At 42.1% G+C, this 22,993-nt stretch overlaps 1 protein-coding gene across 2 annotated transcripts in view; it reads left to right on the top strand.

The window, feature by feature from the left end:
* Positions 1–22,684, top strand: part of MTHFD1 (methylenetetrahydrofolate dehydrogenase, cyclohydrolase and formyltetrahydrofolate synthetase 1) — a 41,938-nt gene extending 19,254 nt beyond the window's left edge. For both annotated transcript variants that reach the window (XM_018082615.2, XM_018082614.2), the window contains exons 10-28: positions 500–597; positions 1,588–1,761; positions 2,265–2,401; positions 2,691–2,737; positions 5,027–5,134; positions 5,236–5,310; positions 7,049–7,151; positions 8,310–8,386; positions 9,327–9,467; positions 12,328–12,396; positions 12,953–13,064; positions 13,261–13,400; positions 13,840–13,881; positions 14,883–14,983; positions 15,899–16,076; positions 16,316–16,423; positions 17,123–17,275; positions 21,184–21,292; positions 21,468–22,684. In XM_018082615.2, coding sequence (XP_017938104.2) covers positions 500–597; positions 1,588–1,761; positions 2,265–2,401; positions 2,691–2,737; positions 5,027–5,134; positions 5,236–5,310; positions 7,049–7,151; positions 8,310–8,386; positions 9,327–9,467; positions 12,328–12,396; positions 12,953–13,064; positions 13,261–13,400; positions 13,840–13,881; positions 14,883–14,983; positions 15,899–16,076; positions 16,316–16,423; positions 17,123–17,275; positions 21,184–21,273 — 1,953 coding nt within the window. In that variant the 3' untranslated portion in view covers positions 21,274–21,292; positions 21,468–22,684. The remainder of the gene's footprint in view (positions 1–499; positions 598–1,587; positions 1,762–2,264; positions 2,402–2,690; positions 2,738–5,026; positions 5,135–5,235; positions 5,311–7,048; positions 7,152–8,309; positions 8,387–9,326; positions 9,468–12,327; positions 12,397–12,952; positions 13,065–13,260; positions 13,401–13,839; positions 13,882–14,882; positions 14,984–15,898; positions 16,077–16,315; positions 16,424–17,122; positions 17,276–21,183; positions 21,293–21,467) is intronic.
* The last annotated feature ends 309 nt before the right edge of the window (positions 22,685–22,993 follow it).

Below are 22,993 nucleotides of genomic sequence, written 5' to 3'. Positions count from 1 at the left end.
GAAATGTTAGGACAGAGGTTTTTGGTTGGGTTTTCTGGGGGTTTTTTGTTGGTTTTTGTTGTTGTTTTGGGGTTTTTATTTTAAGGTTTTTGAGTGTGGTCACTCAAAACAGTGAGAAACGCTTTTGTCATATAATGATAAAGGCTGTAATTCTAAAACTATCAATAGGGTGACTGGATAAAAAGGAGAGTAACAGTATAAGCTAACTCCCTCTTTCACCCTGCTTTGCTTAAGAAACCCTGGTACAGAACACCCCCAAAAATGCAGCACACTGGAAGATCAGTAGAGATATAAATACTGTGGGGTTTGGTTTTTTTTCCTTCTAAGAAAACTACAAGCACAATCACATTTTGGGTTATTAACAAGTGCTTTATTGAAAGTACTTTGGTTTAATCCCAAAGTGAGACAGAGGAGAGGGGCAAGCCTTTCTGATCTCTTTGTTAGCCAGTATGGTTCATACAGTGGTGGTTGCTGTAATGGATTCTCATCCTCATTTCAGAGCACAGTGGAGAGTGCACAGCGTTTTCTGGAGAAGTTCCAGCCTGGAAAATGGACCATCCAATACAACCATCTTAACCTGAAGATGCCTGTTCCAAGGTAATGCTTTCAAATTAAGCTACTGGCAGTATTTATACAGTGTAGTATTCACATCTGTTCCCAGGTGTTTTGTAATACAGGGCATATGTGTATATGTTGACTGTGGCTGGGATTGAAGTTTGGAGAGTAGAGAGAAAGCACTGTGAGGCTTTCCTGAGGGAGCAGAGTTAACCTGCAGTGGTGCTGTGACATCTGTTGAAGTGTAGGCTTAGATCATCCTGATAATATCGCTAGATAATTGATTCAGCAAATAGTGAAACAATCACAGGATACTCAGAGTTGGAAAGGACCCACAAGGATCATCAAAGTCCAGCTCCTGGCCCTGCACAGGACATCCCAAGAGTCATACCATGTGCCTGAGAGTGTTGCCCAAATGCTTCTTGAACTGTGTCAGGCTTGGTGCTGTGACCACTGCCCTGGGGAACCTGTTCCAGTGCCCAACCACCCTCTGGGTGAAGAACCTTTTTCTAATGTCCAACCTAAACTTCCCCTGACACAACTTCAGGCCATCCCTTGTCACTGGTCACCTGAGAGAAGAGATCCATCTCTGCCACTCTGCTTTCCCTTATGAGGAAGCTGTAAACACAAAGGAATCACTTGTATTTTTTAATATTTTCAATCTGACATGGCAAAAAGATAGCATCTTGAAGTAGGAGTTGTTGGTGTCAAGTTCCCAAGGAGCAGCTGAAAATATGCAAAATACCACAAGGAATCATAACACATTGCCTACAAAAAGGCAATCTTGGGGTAGGGGAGGGTTGGGGGGCGTGTAGGTGTTGTTTGGTTTGGGTTTTACTTTCTTTTATTTTTAAAAAGGCAACTCTGAGGATGTGTCTATTCCAGTGTAGCTGATATTGGTGGTATTGATTCATTGAACTGGGAGGGGTTAAAGCTTCACTTCTGAAATACAGATTAGGTATTTGTAGTTTATGCCATCCAGAAGTGGGAAGTTTGTGAGAAGTCACCTTTCTCTCTCTCTCTCCCTTTAAGTGATATTGAAATCTCACGGTCTTGCGTACCCAAACCCATTGAACAAGTTGCAAGTGAAGTTGGCCTGCTCCCTGATGAGGTGGAGCCCTATGGCCAGACCAAAGCCAAGGTCCAGCTGTCAGCTCTGACTCGTCTGAAGAACCAGCCAGATGGCAAATACGTTGTTGTTACTGGGTAGGTACTTCCTTAGCTGAGACTTACCTGATGTCAAGATGAAAAGGAATTTTATTAGCTGCTGTTGTGTTGTCTTTCAGTAGGGTGACTGGATGGGGTCCTTTGGGTTTTAGTAAATCACACGGTGAAAATGTAGTGGTTTGGGAAGTAGCTTGTGGCAAACAGTGGGGATGTAGCTTAACATTTCTCTCCAGGAGATTAATTGATTTGGTCTGCAGGTCAGGGTTATGAAGGGCAGGCTGGTTCCTAGTCAAAGTTCTCCTTGTCTAGTAGCCTGCTGTCAGCAGGAACTAGAAAGGTGTTTCAGAGGAAAGTCATCAGCAGTTGTGTGATAACTTGCCAACCTCATTCCAGTTTTGAACTGATGAAGATTAGCTGAAGTCTGACCCAGTCCAGAATTTGAATTCTCATTAATTGCAATCACTGGATGACCCTTGTCCCCATGGTTTAAGTCTCACCCACTACAAGGGTTTAATTGTGTCTCTTCTGCTTTGTCGCTTCAGGATAACTCCCACTCCCCTGGGAGAGGGGAAGAGCACCACCACTGTTGGCCTTGTTCAAGCCTTGGGAGCTCACCTTCACCAGAATGTCTTTGCCTGTGTTCGGCAGCCTTCTCAGGGGCCAACTTTTGGTATAAAAGGTATGAGCTGTTCTGTTGCTTGCAGTTGGCCTAAATGGGGAAAGATGGCATTCAGAGATTTTACTCTGCTGCACTGGAGTTTTACATAATTCCCAGTTACAATTGCATTTATTTTAAGAAAGGAAAAGTTTGGGTAAGTTCTTCAGTTTTGTCTTCAAGTGCTGTACTGGGATTTGAACTAAGCTGCTTGATGGTAGCTACCCTCTTAAAGCCATTAAGTAAACACATGTAATAACACTCTGGGCTGGAGACACTTGAGTTGTGTATTCTGACTGTTGTCTCTCTGCAGGTGGAGCTGCAGGTGGTGGCTACTGTCAGGTTGTCCCCATGGAAGAGGTAATTCCTTATACAAAGCCTCATTGCACATACAGCTCCTAGACTTCTAAAAGATACTGCAGTCAGATAACTTGGAAAGTCCATGAGTTTATGGCCTGGTGTAGCACTCTCAAGAACTGCATGCTTGGTTTTAGGAAAGCCTTTTTAAAAAAAAACAGGCAAACATCTTCAGGTCATTTCAGAAGTGTGCCTGCATGGTCAGGGAACTTCATAGAACTACAAATTCCCAGTTCCTCTGTTCCCTTTTCCCTCTCTGTCTTGAATTGCTGCATACCCTTGAGCAAAGCACATCCTATGCCTCATTTTCCCAGCATTGAAATGAAGATGGTAATGGTTTAATGCCTTTTGGAAGCATTTTAAGTAGTTCTATCAGCTGTGGTGGACACCAATTCTTTCTGTGAGCTATTTTGGTGTTCTTGTGTTTTAGATTACTAACATGAACTAGGAAAAGGGAAACTGGGAATCAGCAATGTCAAGACCTCAGTCTTTGGGGGCCTGGCAGTGGATCATATTTCTAGTGTGGCTTGGCAACAAGTAAAATTCTGTGTTTAGAGGGAAAGGCACGTGTAGCACGTGCTCTCATGCTTCCCTCAACTCTCAGAGTAATTGCCTGTAGAATTCTACCTTTGTCTCATGCACTATAGATTGACACAGGGCAATTTTAGGAAGAAAAGCAGGAGTGATCAAAAGGGCTGTTTGTTCTAATTGATGCAGCAAGTCCATAAAAGATAAAAGTGTTAAAGGAGGCAGAATATTGATTTAGTCATGTGCCAAGAACATGTGTCAATGACAGATGTGACAGGAAAAATAATCTCCTCCTCTTTGAGAGTGTTAATAAAGCAAGCCAAAATACTTGACTGCATGCAGCAGTGGGAAACAGGAACCAAACTTTAGGAACCAAACTGGCTGAAACAGCTTTCTTTAATTATGACCTATGACATAGTTTTGTGGGGGTGTTTTAATCAATGCATGTCTCATAAAATTAAAGTATCTGGAGTCACTAGTTACAGTAATGACCTTGATATGTCATCTAATAATTCTGCATGCAGCTTTAATCCTAGGAAAAAAAGTAGTAAGTGAAAAACTTTTGAGTTCATACTGCAGAACCAAGGTAATAATAATAGCTTATTGTTGCATTTATGCAGAATGAGACAACAATTAGCATTTAGTAATTAGGATTTATAATAAGTGTGTGACTAGCTGCACTCTGTTTTACTCTGTGGGTTTCAGCAAAAGTAGCAAGGCTTCAATAAAATGCTGTTGTAAAATTTTCTGTCATATCATCTTTTCTAATGTTTCCTTTTTATCTTTCTGTTTTGCTGCTCTGCTACAGAGGAAAAGGGTTGTTTTAACCACACGTTTTACTCACCTGCCATAATGCAGGTGTGTCATGGAAACTGTATATCCTAAACTGTTTGACAGTACAGAATCATATTGTTTAAGTTGGAAAAGCTCTCTAAGATCAGGTCCAACTGTTAGCCCAGCACTGCCAAGCCTGCCACTAAAACATGTCCCCAAGCACTGTGTCCACATGTCTTTTAAACACTTCCAGGGATGGTGACCCCACCACTTCCCTGGGCAGCCCGTTCCAGTGCTTGACAACTCTTTGTGTGGAGAAATTTTCTTTAATATCCAATCTAGACCCTTCACCAGCTTCACAGCTACAGAGCAGCCAGATAACTCATGTAGGCAAACCCACTCAAACTATCTTTTAATGAGATAGAACTAGGAAAACTACTAGCAGTGTCACCGTGTAGTACAAGTTCTGCCTGTGACACTGTGTTTGGGTGGTTACCTTATGCAGAGCTCTGTGCAACCACAGCTCCACTGCTAGTGCTGCACAAGGTTACTAGTTCCAGTTTAGCTCAGAGTCCCTTGTGGGAGCAGCAGCAAGTTCAGCTAATGTATGTGTGAAGCCTGCTGTGCAAATGAGGGAGTCGGAAGGTGAAGGAGGAGCAATGCAGATGTGCCATACCGTGGTCTTATCAAGTGTTAAGGAGCTTCTGAGAACTGTTCCTGTGGAGGGGGAAAAGAAAAAAACAAACAACTTTTTATTTGGGAGCTTTGTTCTAGAAGTTTGTAAAATGACATAAATGTGGGGGAGGCATTTTTCTGTTTTAGAGAAATTCTTTCCTCTCTTCCACATACTTCACTGAGCAATCTCTCCCCCTCCACCCTCACCCACTTTAACAGTACTATTAATACTTCTCTTTCCATCTGTCTACGATGAATTGAAATAAGTGAAAATTGCAGCAGGATGAGGTAACTGATATGTTTTATCTCCTCTAGTTTAACCTTCACCTCACTGGTGACATCCATGCTATCACTGCAGCCAACAACCTGGTTGCTGCTGCTATTGACGCACGTATGTTCCATGAGCTGACTCAGTCTGACCAGGTACAACCCTTTCTTACAATGGATTTGATCCCAGCCCGATTTCATCAGGCTGTTCTGGGTGTGCCAGCAGTGCTAATTAACTACCTGTTTCATTCTGCAAGGCTCTCTACAACCGTTTGGTGCCTTCTGTCAATGGTGTTAGGAAGTTCTCAGACATTCAGATCCGAAGACTACAGGTAAGATCACTGGTTTCTCATTGGTTTCTGGTTCTGTTCCATTTACTCATCTTTTAAATAAGCAGAGGTATGTTACAGAAACCCTCATGTTGTCCACTAGGTCATTCTGCTGGCATTTATTTTTTACATAAAGCGTGCAGAGTAGCAGTGGTAGCACAGAAAATAGTGAGATGCAGCCCCAAGGGGAAGAATCATTGATATAACTCTGTCATATGCTCTGTGAGTAACATGGTGGGAAGAGGCAAAGGGATTAGTGTCCTTTATTAATAGTGTCAATTCAGTGTCCTTAATGCAGTTTAAGAAAGGACTAGACTTGGTTTCTCTACCTTACACACATTTTCAGCTAGAGATTAATGGTTCCCATGTGACAGCTATACAGATAATGCAGGACAAAAAAGGCAATTTAGAAAATTCAGCAGAAAGAGAACAGAGAGAATTTTTTTGTCTTATCCGGATTGAGAAAACAAGGAAAACGTTGCCCACACCTCCTCTCTATAAAAAAGAATTCCCAGTTAGATGAGCAGCCCTGTCATTGAGTGGCAGTCTCTGAGCAGCCCACAGCTCCTCTTATCCTCAGAAGTTAAGGACATATGCTAGTTCACATTGACTTCTGAAAAAATGAGGATTAACAGAGGCATAGTTTTGCACTAGGCTTGAACCCTTCAGCTAGGAGCACAGACTGGGCCCTGCTGAGCCCATTCAAAGTACAAGCCTGTTTGCAGAGTATTCAGGCTGGATCAGTTACCAATTTGGAAGTCCGGAGCAATAGCCAGACTACTTAGCAAGCTAAAACTCTGCTATATTAATTGGCTATAATGTCTCAACCCATAGACAACGTGTGGTTTGCTTCTACTGCTGAGCAAGAAGCTATGTCATACTGCTTGGTGTTCCTGACAGACTGCTGAGGGAACTCTACCCTGACCACTCTTCTGGTTATTAAATGTCAAGATGTGACAGGGTGCTAATACTCCAGAAAGATGATATCTTTATTGTTGTTTATTTCTTTTTCTAAATTATATACTTGAAGGGAAAGAGAACAGACTTTTTTCTTCCCTGCTGTTCTTCAGGGGGAAAATACGACTTGACTGTTTAGTTAATTAAAACAACCTTGCTCGTTCATAAATCAACTGAATCGTTTTCCCCATTCCTAAGCTTGCACTTGTATCAGGCTTCTTCAGATAATTCTTCTCTCAATTAAGCAACTTGGCAAACTGCCCATCCTCTCAGTATGTTCAAGATCGGCTTTCTGGGATGCTGACAGCCTTGTGACTGAATTGTTTAATTCTTCCTTTGTGCTGCTTAACCAGCATGCTGAAAGCAGTGGCTTTAAACACGTACGGCTGTGTGCAGTGACCCCAGGCAAACTAATGAGAAATGGATGTAAGCATGTGAGACTGATGACGAGAACAAGGCGTGTAAGGAGCTGCAGAGCTCTCTCTCTTACTCTTTCTGTAGGTGCCTCGCACAAAGCTTGGTGACAACCTGCCCTAATGGGCTGTATTGTCTGCCTTGCCCTTTACGAGCTGGCCAGCAGCAAGCTCTGCTTCCAGATGCATCCTGATACGGATCATCTTACATTGCTGTGGGGTCTGGGAGAAGGGACATCAAAAAGGCAGCCCTTCCTTATTTCTGAATATGCAGATGCTGCTGCCAAAGCTTCATTGCTGCAGTAAAAGGTTCATTTATGTGAATTTTTTCACCACACCCTTTTTCTTTTATTTGTCCTTTCTTCCCGTAGAAACTGGGCATTAACAAAACTGATCCCACAGCTTTGACAAAGGAAGAAATAAATGCATTTGTGAGATTGGACATTGACCCGGGCACCATAACGTGGCAAAGAGGTACAAGATACATTAAATGAAAGAATTGTTAAGAAACAAAACCATGTGTCAAAGGAGACATTTGCAAGTACAGCTGAAATTGTGTTTCCTGGAAGAATAGGAAAGAGGACAGGGCTGGCCTCTGGGATAGATGCCTGAAGCTGGGATCCCATTTCTAAAGGGTCTGACACAGGGGTTTGAATCTGCAGTGAATTCACAAAGATTAAGACTTTGCTAATTGGTGCGAGTTTGTGTTTCTGGATTTGTCAGTCACTGAGCGACTTGAATTTGGCAACTGTAACCAACAGTCTTTTTGCCTGACTGCTCTGTGAGAAAGGAGAGGGTTCTGGTCTGGGATTAAACTCAGTTTTAATCTACCCACTTGCTCTGTTGGGGACTGACAGCAAACGAAGGACAGATTTTTAAAAGGATTTTAAAATACCTGAAGGTGACATCAATCTCTGGTCTGGCAGATTTAATATTTCACTAGCAAAAGAAATTTCAAAATGGACTTTTTTTCTTGAGCTAGACTCTAAGAGTATTGCTTTTTCTTCTTTTTATTAAAATACAGTGTGAAATGTATTATCCAAAATTTGCTTCATAACCTGTAATGAGGCTAAAGTAGTTTGCCTCATGGGACATACTTTACAAAATACTTAGAATATTCCAAGCAGATAGTAAGACACCGCAAATTTAAGCCGCTGCTTGATAGTTTGTGTTTCCAAGGCAATTTGAGTTAATGGAGCTACGTGAAACAATTCTCACTAAATGGTAGTGTGTGACTGTTTTATCACTTAACTTATAAAATGATAATTTTATTTCCCTTTGGCTGTAGTAGTTTCCTGAATTCACACTGACTAATGATGGCGAAAAATCAATTTGAATAATACTAACAGCTCTGCTCTTCAGAGGAGCTTTGGTCTTGTGGTTAGTGCACACAAAGGGATTTAGACTCCCTCTGGATGCAGTGGCAGGGTCTGATGTGTCTCTGACTGTCTTCATTGCTGTTTAGTTTTGGGGAGGAATCATGTTGAGAAGCATTTGCCACTCTTCAGGAGAGGATGGTATCTCAAACTGCTGTCCTCTCTTCATGGATGAACTGGCTGAGTGTTTCTCACAGGGCATAGATGTGACTTATGACTTGCAGTGTGACATCTTATCTCTCTGCATTTCTTGCAGTACTGGATACAAATGACAGGTTCCTTAGGAAAATCACTATTGGACAGTCTCCAACAGAGAAAGGCTTCTCACGAACGGTAAATGCTCCCTTTCCTTGCATAAGTACTTTGAAAAATGTGTTCCTGAGGCAACTTTCTGTAAGTCTGGATATTTTCATCTTTTACCAGTATCTTGTTAAAGAGAAAGCAGGAAGTCCTTTAAACCAAGCAGTTAAATTTGCTATCAGTGCATATTTTATTGTCTGTTCCCTCCTTTCCTGTTCTCTCATGAATATTGGTTTCCCAAACTGGGATGACTGTGGCCTTTCTAAAGATGACACATGGCAATGGCTCATCTTCACCACTGCAGATGCTTTGGGTGGGGTGTATCTGGCCAAAACTAGACTAGCTTGTCTAGATTCACTGTATAATCAATAGAGTAAAATAGACAATTGAGCTGTGACTCCCCTCATCCTTACTTAGAGTTGCTTAAGTAACTGTCAAATTAATAGTTCAAATGAATTGTGCTCAGAAAAGCCTCTTTCTATTGACTTGAAATGTCCTTAGGGTGCTTAGCTTCCCTAAGATGGAGGTGTCTGCATTATGTCAGATGAATTATATCCTTCATTTCCTATAGAATCTGGGGTTTTTGTTCGGATTTTTTGTCATTTGCTGTATTGTTTAGTGATAATCAGATGAGTTAGTAAGCTCAGCCTTCAAAAATATAATTGTTAGTAATGTTAAGTGTTCTTACATGAATCACTAATGTGTGTCCCAGGAGAGACACATAATATCAACGGAAGAAATAGGTTTTACTTAATTTTGCAGTAAAAAGATCCAGTTTAAAACAGTCACATTAAATTAATTGTGTTCTGAGAGCAATGCTTTGGATTTCTTGTATATTTGTATATCTGGGGGGTTTTATTGTCTCTTTTTTGTTGCGATGGTGATGATTGGCCTCGTATCAAGAATTTACCGGAGGTAAGAATCGCTGCTGGGGAATCTTGATGAGTTCACATTCTTTATTCATCTCTTGCAGGCTCAGTTTGACATCACTGTAAGCAGTGAAATCATGGCAGTCCTAGCGCTGGCTGATGGGCTGGATGATATGAAAAAGCGATTCGGCAGAATGGTCGTAGCCTCCAGCAAGAAAGGACAACCAGTTACAGCAGATGACCTTGTAAGAGTCATGCAGTTATTAACTGCTTCTTCCTACTGCTTCTGAAAGTCTTTGGATTGAAAAGCAGAAAGATGGTTCTGTGCAGAAAAGATCTTAACTTACAGAAGATCAAAGATGAAATCTCAGTCCCTGCAGTTAATGAAAGTTTTTTGCTTCAGTGTGGCCACCACCTTGTCCAGAGAGTGTGTGTGAGGGTCCTGTGTGATGTCCTGTGTGTCAGGTTGAAGCTGGCACCATAGGAATTACTGGGGAAATACGTGGTGGCTTCTATGTAAAAAGCACGTTTATGAATTGGAAGAACTCAAAATGCATCCTACTGGCCATCCTGTTTCTCAGGCTCCCTGGAGTGAGGAAGACATTGAGCAGGAACAAAGCCTTGTGCAAACTTAATTACAAGAGGGTGAAATACCTTGTTCTGGGAGGCTGTGAATGCTGTAAAAGCCAAAGCCTTTGCAAAAAAGCATGTTCTCCATAGGGCAGCCTTTGATGAGGGACATAAATCCTTTATTTCCATTGCACGAAACGCCGAATGTCACAGCACTGGTGATGCCTGTTACCAGTGTGCAAAGCAGTCCTAGGCAGCAGTTGCAAGCTGCAGCACTGTCTTGCAGCTGCCCGTACAATAATTATAGTACAGTTCTTGGCATGTTTGTGGAGCATGTCCACTAGCACTTTCCCCAATGGTGCTTCACCGTGGTTTCAGGGGAATGGCCTGTGCCCCAGACACTTCTTCCAATGAACATTTTGAAGATGGCAACCCTGTTTGGAGAAGGGAAGGGGTTTGAGTCCTCTGTGTGAACTGTACCCCGCCATTTGACCCCAAGACGGAGAACAGGCTCGGGACTGTTGGACTGATCAATAGATACAGTATTAGTGCTTGGAGCTCTCCTGTATAGCAGATACTTCACAGCCTGCTTTGCAAGAGACAAGGGTATTACAAATTTGCATGATGTGGTGTTAATGAGGTTTGTGCTGCATTTTCTGAATGAACATTTCCAGTGAGAGAGAAGAATCCAGAGGGGGGGTATCCTGACTTGTGTTTCCAGCAAGGTGGACACAGCACTAAGGCTTACCCAGCTCTTACTATCTTGCTGTGGGATTTTTGTTTTCTTGTGTTTTAAGGGTTTTTGTTTCTTTGTTTTACCTCCTCCCAGGATAAAGCTAAGAAACAGCAGATTTTTGGCCTAACTCTGGTCTTGCAGGAAAAGGGCTAGGCTGGGAACCATTTATCTGTAAATCCCTATGTGATACATTTGTTGGGAATGAGGGAGGGCATGTGCCAAAGTTCTATAGGCAGCTTTGAGATTTTAATTCCTACACCTAGCATGCTGCCAGTTTAACCTTAAGTACCCGAGTTCAACCCTTTTTCTGGAAAACAGGAGTCTCCTACTGCCCATCAGCAGTGGAGGCAGATGGTGCATTGGGGTGGGAGTTGATTGAGTTTTCTGTAGAATCCAGTGATAGAAGTTTTTCACCTCAGGATTTCTTTTTTTTTACTCTTTTTTTTTTAATCTAACCATGTTTAATTTTTGTCCATTGAAACTACAGAATGGGGGTGGTATCAGACCTGTCCAACAGGTTCTCTTGTGTGTTATGTGTTTGCACTGATGGCAGCCAGTGGCTTGTGTCTGTCGTTAGGGCTGTGTTAAGTACTCCTTATGCAAGCAGAAATGTGGTGATTGCAGAGACCAGCCTGGGTCCTTCTGCTGTGATAAAACCAATGTCATGAGTGTGCTACCAGGAAGTGCAAAAAAATCTGGGAAGAAGCGTGGAATCGAAAACTGACAACAGGTTTTTAGAGATGGGATGCATTGAAGTGCTGCTGAGTGACACAGGCCTGAAATGTCACCATGGAAATCTTGCTCTGTAGTTTTCATTATTCTGGAGATGACTGAAGTTTAAAGCTTATCCATTAAATGTTAAGTAAGCTTTCATGTGGCAAGATTGAAACTAATGAAACAAAGCACGGAATGTCTTATAAAAAAATAATCTTTCCTGTAATTGAGTGCTGCAATCCACTTGAAATTGAAAGGAAAGAAAAAGAGATCATGGTTCAAGGTTTTCATCACTGCTGTGAACGTTTGGCTCAGGACTTGCGACAGCAATTTTAGTTACTTTTGCAAGTGCTGGGTAACAGCTGGTTTGATTTCCACTGGACTGTGTCAGTCACAAAGGTGACCACACCCTCATTTTTGTCTTCTCAAAGCATATGGGGATGAAATCATAATCTCTCACTGGAATCAGAGTTCATCAGGGTACGTAGCTGCGCCTCAGAGGAAACCTGGGCTCCAGTATTTGCTTTTTGTGTCTGCCTGGTTGTTCTCATGAGCACAAAGGTTCACTTTAAAAGTTATTTTTGCACAGGAGACTTGAGCAGAATGTAGCAGCCTGTTATGACATTTTAAGGCCAGTTTGTAGAGCTGAGGAGCTGAGTTGCTAAAAAGAAGAAGGAAAAAAGTCCAAGACAAATCTGCCTTCAAAACCCAAGAACATTGCTTTGTGCCACTGAATGGGCTACAGTAAACCATATGTACTGAAAAGTTACTCTCTCACTGGTCTTATTTACTAACCTTGCCATAGCATTGAAACAGCAGTTAATTGTTCTTTATGCCTTTGCTACAAAGGGATGGCCCAGCAAGGTCACAGCCAAGAGGCTGCCCCCACCAGAAATCACAGATCCTCTTACAAGAGTGTAAAGGTCGTTCTCCTGCCTTGCCCTGACTAGAGGTTGTTCTGTGTAGAGCAACTGCTGGTTCTGGTCCTGAAAGCCCACCAGGACAAAAGCAGAACCTTGACACAACATAGGAACAGTCTCAAGGTCTCGGTACACGTGGAAACTGATTGTCCTTTTTTATTTTAGGGAGTGACTGGAGCTCTGGCTGTCTTGATGAAAGACGCTATTAAGCCAAACCTCATGCAGACTCTAGAGGTGAGCACAGATGATTTGCTGTAAGTGCATTCTCAGAGCCAAGAAACAAATGGTTTATTTCATTCATCACAATCAGTGTGGGCCTACTTAACTTAGAGTTGGAGGTTTACTGTGGTTTCCTGTCTAAGGCTCAGGGCTAGGGGGGAAGGCTGGCTTCCTTCTGCCTTTGGCATGTGGGATGACCCTGAGGAAATGCACTAAACTTCGCTGTGTCTTTGTTCTGTTGTCTTTAATGTCAGGAAGTGCTTGGGGAATTTAAATGGTGTGGATGAAGGAGAATGACAAAGATTGTAAATTCAAAGTTGCTGGGATTTAACCATCCTTTTCCTAAGCGGATTAATACCTCCACTTGTGCAGATTATAATAATCCTGTTTGCCCTGTAGTCCTTATTGCTGATAACAAATGTCTGATCAGAAGGCTTTAGGATCTGTTTTCTAAAAATGTTTTTCTTTACCTTCAGGTACCTCAGTACTTAGCTCCTGAGATGCTGGAGATTTGTGAAATTGTACTCTGATTTTTCTCTTTCTCTCTCTCCCACATCCCCCCCTTTTCTAGGGAACACCAGTGTTTGTTCATGCTGGACCTTTTGCCAATATTGCACATGGGAATTCCTCTGTGTTGGCAGACAAAATAGCACTGAAACTTGTGGGTAAAGACGGTTTTGTTGGTAAGTGCAAGGAGTGTGGGGTATTTTCTTTGCCATTTGTTTGTTTTGGAGGGAGGGATCCGCCTTTTTTTATCATGAGCGTCTTAGGGCTTTTTTTTTTTTGTCTTGGAAGAAGCTTCTGATTTATGTAATCGGAGCATGATTTTTCCACCCAGCAACCTTTCACAAGCTTCTTTTCTTTTATTTCCTACTCCAGTTACAGAAGCAGGATTCGGTGCAGACATAGGCATGGAGAAATTCTTTGATATTAAGTGCCGCTACTCCGGTCTCCGGCCTCACGTGGTGGTGTTGGTTGCTACTGTCCGAGCTCTGAAAATGCACGGAGGAGGGCCTACAGTAAGGACTGGGGAAGGTTTTCCATAGACCTGAGGGGCCGTTCCTGTTGTTCTGATCCAGTCACTTGAAGCCCCGTAGAGTTTGATCCGCTTGAAATTGTCTTGAGATTCAAGCTGTAAAAGGAATCAACGTGTTTCTGTTGCTTGTCAGCAGCTTCACTGCAGTATATTACAGGTTCATACCTGCTTGTTTTGTTTGCCTGTGTGCTGGGGCACTTGTGAAAGTCCCAGAGTCGGTCATCTATTTTATCTGGAGTGCATCCCGCAGTCTTTTATTCTTCCATTTATTTTTTTCTTACAAAAAAAAAAAGGATCAGCTTGGAGTAGAATGTTGTATCTTGATGCCACTTAATATGAATCAATCATATGAATCCATGACATGATAGATATCATGGATGAAAATCTGATGGGACTCCATTTTTTTTCCTTTTTTTCCCCAGGTCACTGCTGGGGTACCTTTACCGAAGGAATACACAGAAGAGGTAATTTCAAGGTGTTGTGACAGTTGGCCAGCTAATTGTGGTCATGACATCCAGATGTCATGCAGTGCATGCCTGGGTTACTAGTGTGTCGTTTCTTTAGCTGCCATGGAAATGCTTCCTCATACAAGCTGTAATGTTATGGGGTTTTTTAATGATGTTACTTTGGCTCTGCTCTTTCAAATGTTTATTATACTTGATCTAGCCAGCGCTCAGAGCCTTTTTGTTTCTCCTTAACTCATGCAATTGTCTGTGTGCTCCATTTTTCATAGTAATATCTACTCTGTGTCCCCAGCCTTCTCAATATGGAGTAATTGCTTGGCTGAAACACTGTCTGAAAATATTCAAAGTACCTCTCTATGCTCTATAGTTTCTGGTTTTATCCCCCCCACCTTTGCAAGCAAGAGAGGAAAGTGAAGTAAAGTCTCACCTTCTGTCTTTGTGCTTTTAATGGTTGTGTACACTTGGATAATTGGTCTGGCTCTCTTTACATTGCTGCAGCTTTTTTACTCGTGGAGGTTCTGCATGGATTATTCTTTGCATAGGAAGGGATGAAATGTCTGAATTTCCAGGAATAGTCTCTGATGCTGCAAAATGTAAATACATGTAAACTGAAAGCTGTTGCCACAGACTTCAAAAGGGTGTAATGAAATTCACTGCTGGTGATATTTAATACATAAAGAGGAATGTGTCAGAGAGGAGACTGAGGCTTTACTGTGGGGAGTTAATGGGAACAGGTATTAACTTACTAAGAATAACAAAAAATGGTTTCTCTTACCTTGGCTTGACAGCTGAAACCAGTGATTATTAGAAGTAGTAATTCTTTTTCTCTATCAGGAGCATGCAGTGGTCTGGACTGTTCAGAAAGCACCACTGGGTACTTGCCTTTGTGGTTTCATTCCTATTTTGACGTTTTTACCATTAGCCGTGGATGTAGTGGATTTGGAATAAAAGTTCCACTGCCCCTGATAAAACAGACTTCCTGCTTGCTGTCTTCTTTACAGAACCTTCAGCTGTTGGCAAATGGCTGCAGTAATCTAAACAAGCAAATCCAAAATGCACGGCTGTTTGGTGTCCCAGTAGTTGTGGCTGTCAATGCTTTCAAGTAAGTGAGCTGGGACTTGGAAGTGAGGCATGGGTATAAAATTGTGGCATTTTGTATGTTATGTTTAGCACAAACTCCTGTTTTCACTTCTGTTGATGTATTGTTTGCAGCATCTTGCATTGTTGGAAGACACTGAATAAGTGGGGGAGGAGCTCTGCTTAGTCATTTCCAATGTATTCCTTTACTTTGAATTAGCCTAGGATTTTATGGCTAGTATCTGCCATCACTTACACCCTTACTGGCCAAATTATTATGGATAGATGTGCCTGTGACTGTGGAATCTAAGCTCATAATAGCTGGTGAGGTGCCTGTGTTGTTGACCACACTGTGTTCAGTGATTGGCTGTGTGGAATAATTGTGCCCTGCTAAGGAGCATTTTGGGCTCTGCACGTTGAACTGCACAGGAAATAGAACCTCTGTGTGGTTATTTTACAAGAGCAGAAGGCCTTTGAGCTAGGATGCTAAAGCTGATGCCAGCTGAAGGGGAGTAGCCAGCTAAGGTTCTTCACATGAAGTAAATGCATATTGCCCAATCTGGAGGAATGTTGGCTTTTAGCTTGTTGTGTGCCCATGATACAGCACACCTGAGCATCTCTAAATCTGCAGTACTAACACCTTTTTGAGTTTGCTTGTGAAAACTGGAAAGCAGAACAGAAATGGCAGAAGGTCTGGAATGCTGCTCTGTCAGAAGTCATGGATCTCTGCATGGAGTTCCAGAGCTACTTGTTGCTGTGTGTTCCTCCATGGAGTAAGCCTCCTTCACCAAGGTAGAGAAGACTGTGATGGACAGCCCATGAGCAGCTGCCTGATGGCAGGGTTCTGTGATTTCTTTGGACAGGTTTTGGATCTTGTCAGGAACAGTTAATTTACCGTGTGTGCATTCTGGTACAAACATGCAGATTTTTCTCCTTCCAGGACGGATACAAAGGCTGAAGTGGCCCTTGTAGTACAGAAGGCGAAGGAGGCAGGAGCATTCGATGCTGTGGAGTGCACTCACTGGGCAGAGGGAGGGAAAGGAGCGCTGGCACTGGCCCGAGCTGTTCAGAGAGCATCCCAGGCACCCAGCAACTTCAGGTTCCTCTATAACCTGGAGGTAGGAACTTGCAGTATTACAGAGAGTTAGTTCTTGTTGTGTTGACGAACCAGTGAAATATTGAAACCTGTGAAAACCCTCAAATTACTGTATAGCTCTGTTCTACAGCAAGTGGGATAAAGTCTGACGTCTGCAGTTGGGCACTGCACAACACATATAAGGGGTGTAAAGCTGCTGTGATGCTGCAGGTCTTTGTAGTTTGGCCACACTGACTTGCCTGTATTTTTTTTTTTTCCTAGCTCCCTGTTGTAGATAAGATCAGGCTTATTGCCCAGCAGGTCTACGGGGCAAGAGACATTGAGCTACTTCCAGAAGCACAGGAGAAAGTCACCATCTACACTAAGCAAGTGAGTTTTCCACATCATCTGATAGCAGTGGTGCTTTCTGGTTGCTGTGTTGCTTTTACTCTTCTCTAGCATGACATCCTTGTGGTTTTACCTGCTTCTGCATTGTTGAAGGTCTGTGAAGAGAAGACAGTGTATGAACTGGCCATTTGCTGGTTACAGGGTGTTCAAATAATCTTGCTTTTGCAGTTCATTTACTACTGCCTTGTATAGTTTCTTGCTTTCATGCTTCTTGTATGTTCCTTTACAAGCCTATCAAAACCCCATAGGAATGTAATTGCCACTTCCTCATGACCTGCAATTATATTGACCAAACATTTCTAATTAACTGACCTCAGCTGAACAAAACCTTAACTCTGAGCTGTTTAATGTTTTGGGAAGAGAGTAGAAAGTATGTTTGCTATTGAGGTTGTATATCTAACACTTCTATAGTGTTTTCCTCACTGGATATGCTGGGGACCATAGTGGTTCTTTCTTTAGTACTTAGTGGGGGACACAGACTTTGACAGAGAAGGAATGGGAATGCAGAATGGTCAGTGGATCTGACAGGCTGTGGGTGAAGCAGTTGGTGAGGAGTGAAATGTCCTGATAAAATGTCTGATGTCTGCAGAGAATGGCAGAACAGAGCAATTACATTTGGGTACAGGAGAAGTTACTGGTTTTTTCACACTAATTTGTCTTCTTTTCTCTCTCTTTTCCCAGGGATTTGGAAACCTGCCAATCTGCATGGCTAAAACTCACTTATCGTTGTCTCATGACCCTGAACAAAAAGGAGCACCTACAGGTTTTGTTCTGCCGATCCGAGACGTTCGGGCCAGTGTTGGAGCAGGATTCCTGTATCCACTGGTGGGAACGGTATGTGACTGGGTGAACCCTCAGCTGGGGTGAGGGGAAAAAACTTGATTCCAGTACTCAGTTACTCTTAAGTATCTTAAATTAGGAGAGTCCTTTTCACTTATAGTAGTTGGTGTTTTAGCAGTCCAGTGTATTAGATGCCTTAAGTTTTTTCCCCTGGTGTATCCCTCAGGTCCCACATCTCTCTCCATATATTTTGAGAAGAGAATGAACTCTGTAGTTAGTGAATTCTAGGAACAGCCTCTGGCAGAGGGCATGGGAAAAATCCTTGGCCCACCTGATTGCCACTGGACTTTGCATTCTTGATGAAAGCACTTTGCAGTACTGCAGGTGAGCTCTGTGTGCACCTGTGGATCAGGGTAGAACAAGGCAACTCCTCCAAAGCTTTCAAAGCAAACAGCTTTGGATGAGACACCTCCAAAGAGAAGCTGACCTGTGCTATTAATCATTTATCAGGCTCTCCTCCCATTTGGTTCTCATGGTTTTGCTGACCATCTGTTTGCTGTTCAGCATGAATTCCAACAATTCATTTCACTGTGCCCTTGAGTTTTTAGTTTCTGTTCTTTGACGTGATTGGCATAATGTCAGCTGAGAGGGGAGACAGTAGCAACAATGGAAACAGGATCCTGGAACAGCTTTGATACAGCAGAAAGAGGAGCCACCTGCTAAATGAACTCAAGTTCAGGTTTGCATCCATAGACAAAAAACATTAGGATGAAAGGATCTGCTGGAAATCTTACCTGGGGAATCTGTTCTGGCAGATGTTAAGTAACTAATGAGAGTATTTTAGGGGATGAGGCAGTTGGAGCAAGCAGCTCTGCCTTTTTGTTGTTTTTTGGGCCTGAAGCTTCTTCTGAAGTCCTAATGGCAACATATTTATTATAATAGACTTTCAAAAGCATTAGGGGTGCATGACTCAGATGATGAAATTTGCTGATTTAAGAGTTGGAGCCGCTCTTCCTTCAAATGCTTGCTAGAGCCAAATATTGGGTACCTTTTCTTTTAATTCCTTAATAATGGTAGGTAAGGGTTTCCAGGTTACCCAACATAAATACAATAACCTCATCCTGATGGAAGTCTGGCTCATCCATATTCTAAAGACTAATGTGTGTTTTGGGATAGAATGAAAGATAACATGCCTTTTGCTGTTATAAATGGCATTTTTTGCAAGCCAAGATTTAATCCAAACAATGATTTATTTTTATTATTTATTGCATAAGCATTGGAGAAGGAAAGGGTAGACTGCATTAATGAGCTACATGAGAGAGATGTTTTTAGACAACATTTTGGCTCTTTTTCTGATGTCTTTAGTTTCTATGGAGTTGGACTTTTTCCTTTCTGCTCCTTTCCCAGCTTCCTAATGTTTTCTTGGCTATGTGGTAAATCGTGGTGTTAATTCTGCTAGAGTTAATGGTAGGTCTTCTGGTTAGGAATATGATCCCTCTTCTGTGGTGTCTACAAACCCAGGGAATGGATGTCCTCTCGAGAAGCAATCCAGAGCATTTTGAGTCAGATCACTATTTTAAACCCATTCAGCAGGGGATGTGTTAGCCTCAGAGTAAATTTTTGGCAGCAGCCATTAAACTGAGAGCTGAAAATGCAACAAATATGTAGCTCTGTGCAGAAGCTTTTGAGGTAAATATGAGGTGAAATTAATCCCCAGTGTGTGCATACTCTTGTTATCTGAAGTCATCACAAAGGATGTCACATTTTATTTTTTTCTCAGGTTCTGAGTTTTTGGTTTTTCCCTTTCTGGCTCAGAGTTGAAACTATTGTCCTTCAAAGAAATACTTTGAGATTTTAAAGTAAATATAATTTCAAAGGTTATCTAGATTTGAAGTGAAAATAAAAGAAATCATTGGACTCAGATTTGTTGGGCTTTTTTTCTGGAGCTGCTGCTGAATTGAAGTCAAATCCTCTATTCAACTATTTTTTTAGTTTCTAAAATTTTTTTGTAAGTTACACAAGAACAATAAATAATACATGTTTAGTTGGTATTAGTTTTATTTGCAGTCTTGCAAGGGGTTTGATGATAGTCATGTGGGCTAATTTTTCATGCAAGTAAATAGTGTGAATTCTTTTTGAGCACATGTGGTATTAAAGGGGATGAGGATAATGGAGGAGAAGTTCATTAGTTCAGCTTTTAAAATAACTGAGTGCATTAAGCATTGTAGATACTTGTACAGAAAATTAGTAGCCTGGATGGAAATTACTCTGTACTGCATGAAAATCTGGGGTTTAAACAGACTGCCTTTAAGTAAGCAGAGTAGCCACTGTGGATGAAAAGAAAGGAGGAAAAATTGACTGTTCATTTCAAAATAGAAAGTGCAAGAAATGGCAAAGTCAGGCACATCTACAGCACCTCCTACTCTGTTGAATGTCACTCTCTCAGCTCATGCTGTGGCCCTCTGAATCTGGAGGTGGAGAACTGCAGAGCTCCATGACTCTTCAGTGATACATAAATAAATAGGAAATTTCTTGCTCTGCATGACCAGATACTGGCAGGTGAGAACAGGAAAACCCCTCTGGGCACTTTAAACCTCTTAACACCTTCCTGAGAGGTTCTTGAGGGCAAAATATTCATACAGCTAAGCACAAAAATGAGGACTGAGGGTCCTCTCCGTGGCCCCCCCTAGTCTCTATCTGGGAAGGCAGTAGCTCTGACAAAAAGCAGGTGCAGCCCTAGAATTCATTAGAAAGAGGAGACCTGAAGTGAGTTTTGCCTCTGCATAAGCCGTGAAAGACCTGCAGTGGTGCTGGACCTGTGGGACTGGAGTTAGCACTTGTCAACAGCTTAGGAAAATGGGCTGGAACTCCAAAAGCTCCCCAGACAGTTTTGAGAACAGCAGAAAAAGCCTCACCAGCAGAGCTTTGCCTCCTTTGCTGCTTAGCTTAAGATCAAAAGGAAGATGGGGAGGTAATTTGATTAGCGTGCAAAATACTTGCTCAGGGAGAAAATACCAGGTTGCCAAAGAGATCTTTAATCTAATGGAGACAGGCATAACAATACTGACTGTGAAAGCTGAGGCTGGGTGATGCAGATAGAAAATGAGACCTTTCAAGGTCTCTCTTTTTTATTACAGCAATTAATGACCACTGACACAAACTACCAAACATGGGTACAAGTTGTCCACTTTTGTAGAGCATCCATGTCTAGCCTGTGTGTGCTGCTGGGCTAAATGCTGAGTTAGGGAAGGGGAAATGTTCTCAGCTGCATGAATGAATCAGGCCAAGTGTAGTTCCTGCCAGCCTTGCATTCTGCATCCCTGAAATTGGGTGCTCGGCAGTGGGACAAGCGAAGAGGACTGGCCTGAGGCAGGCCTAGTGCTGGCAGCTGCTCTGTGAGCTCTGCCACTGCACAGCCTCCTGAAAATGTTCCAGTCTTCATCTCTTCCTAAGCTTTATCCCAGTTTACAAAAAACAAAACAAACCCCAAAGTGATTCAACTCTCAACAGTAATTATTCCTAATTATTTAACACTTCTAGTTCTAGACTCTTTAAGAGTTGTAATCAAGTCAGACTTTACAGTCGGCAAAGTTGTATTCAAACATGTATCCTCACTTTGGTACCCAGAAAACTGCCACAAGTAATTATCTCACCACAGCGAAGTCCATGAACGCTCCTCTAACAGTGACCTGGTCAGCTGATTATCAAAGTACTTTGCCAAATCTTGGGCTCAGTCACTGGCAGCTGCAGAAACCAAACTGAATCCTCATCATAAAAAGGAAAAACCTCAGATCTATCTACTTATTCAGGACTTCCTGGTTCTCACAGTGTGCTTCAAAAGGGTCCATGACCAGCATCCTGCTGGTCTGTTCATGTGCAAGGCTGTTGCCATTGTAGTGCTCAGTATCTTGGGCACAAAATGATACTGCTGCCATTTTAACATTCTCTCTCTTCTTGTCCAGATGAGCACTATGCCAGGACTTCCTACAAGACCCTGTTTCTATGATATAGACTTGGACCCAGTGTCAGGAGGAGTAAATGGGCTCTTCTGAAAGGAATAATTAACCAAAGGTAGGTGCCTTCTTGAAGGCTTTCAATATTTGGGCTTTATTTCTCATCTTGAGATAATGGAGTTAAGCCAATCCCATATTATGCCATATGTCTCCAAATGGCATTTGATTATAATTCAGCCTGAAAGTTGCCTGCAGTAGTATATAATAGTAATTAAATTTATTTTTGTTTTTAGCTCCCAGAAGAACACCTGATGAATCATGTAAATGGAACTTGTGCCCTGATCTTTTTTTTTAAGTCAGAACAAGATATGACTGAGAATGTAGTGAAAGAACTGACTGGAAGGAGGAGTGCTGAAGAATCAACCACGAACTTTTAATCTGTAATAATTTTTGTACTGCTGCATTCCAAGCTAGTCCACACTGAGCATATAAACAACACTTCCTCTACAGACCTCCCGCTTCTAAATTGTAGCTGAAGCAGAATACAGAAGCTTGGGTTTAGTGACCTCTTTTGATTCAGTGACATGATTTTAATAATTAAAAATCCTAAAGCTGGAGCTCTTTGAAACAGTCTTGGGACTTAATTGTCTTAACTATAGGGGTTTTGTAGCATATATTATCTCTGAAAGCCTCGTACACTGCCGTTTCCCATTTGCCATCCTGAGTTCTCTGTTCCACTTCTCGCACTGAGGGGGAAACCGCTGTGCTCTGAAACTGCGCCAGTGTCATTTCAAAGAGGGAGCAGGGAGGAATCCCCTTCGCTCCTCATCTCTCTCCAGAAGTGCTTGCCCTGCCTTCTGCTATGAATCATTCCTGCAGGCACCTGAGCCACGTCAGATCTCCCTGTTAGAAAGCCCAGCTGTGACTACTGTATTTTACTGCTAATGGAATGAAACCTGGATATCAGAGGTGAAGGGACTGGATCTCTGGCCCATGACCGTGGCTGTACCAACTGTGTCTTTTGCCTCATTTTATACTCAACAATAAGTGCAGTTACACCACTGACAAGCCTTTTTTCCAAAGGTACCTTTTTGGTGAAGAGAGACAATGCAAATAGTGATCAAGTGAGTGGTAGCAGGTTTTGTCCACAGGCCAAAAATCATTTTGTAACATGAAGATAGTGTTGCTACTGATTTTTTTAAACTAATACGAATAAACTGGCAAATACTTCAACTTTTGGGGTTTTAATGTATGCATTGAGATTACTGAATTAGAACTTATTTCTGTGATTAACTGCACAGAAGCAGCAATCCTTGTATTGACAAGTAGGAGTGATTATTGCAGTAATAAGTTGCCTGCAATGCACCAGGGGGTGTGTGTGCATTTAATCTGGTTTCCTTCCCTAGATGATGTATGTCATCTGTAGGAAATAAACTACCTGAATTATTCGGTGAATTTGATGTACTTGCAGCTGACTGCAGAATATCTGAATTAAAACTTGTGAGGCCCATCTGCTTGTATCAGAACTGAATCTAAAAACATTCTGATTTTGGTGAGAACTGGGAGGATCAGGATGTAGGTGTGCACCAATGCAGGGGAGCATCTGTAGTACACAGATATTGTGTGTGTGCAGTTATTCAGGAGGAGAGAATAATTATACAAAAGTTACCTGGTTGTGACACAGGCAGACAGAACAGTTTAAATAGTCGTAACAGCATTTGAGATGCATTCACAGCCTTCTAAAATCTTCCTTTTGATAGTGTTCAGCTGAGGATTTATTGGCAGCCAGGTCTGCAGAGCACACTCGGGGCCCTTGCAG

This window comes from Manacus vitellinus, unplaced genomic scaffold (assembly GCF_001715985.3).
Source record: "Manacus vitellinus isolate BGI_N305 unplaced genomic scaffold, ASM171598v3 scaffold_6_pilon, whole genome shotgun sequence".
Taxonomy (NCBI): Eukaryota; Metazoa; Chordata; class Aves; order Passeriformes; family Pipridae; genus Manacus; species Manacus vitellinus.
Note: the sequence above shows the minus strand (reverse complement) of the source record. Positions and strands in the feature narration are given on the sequence as shown.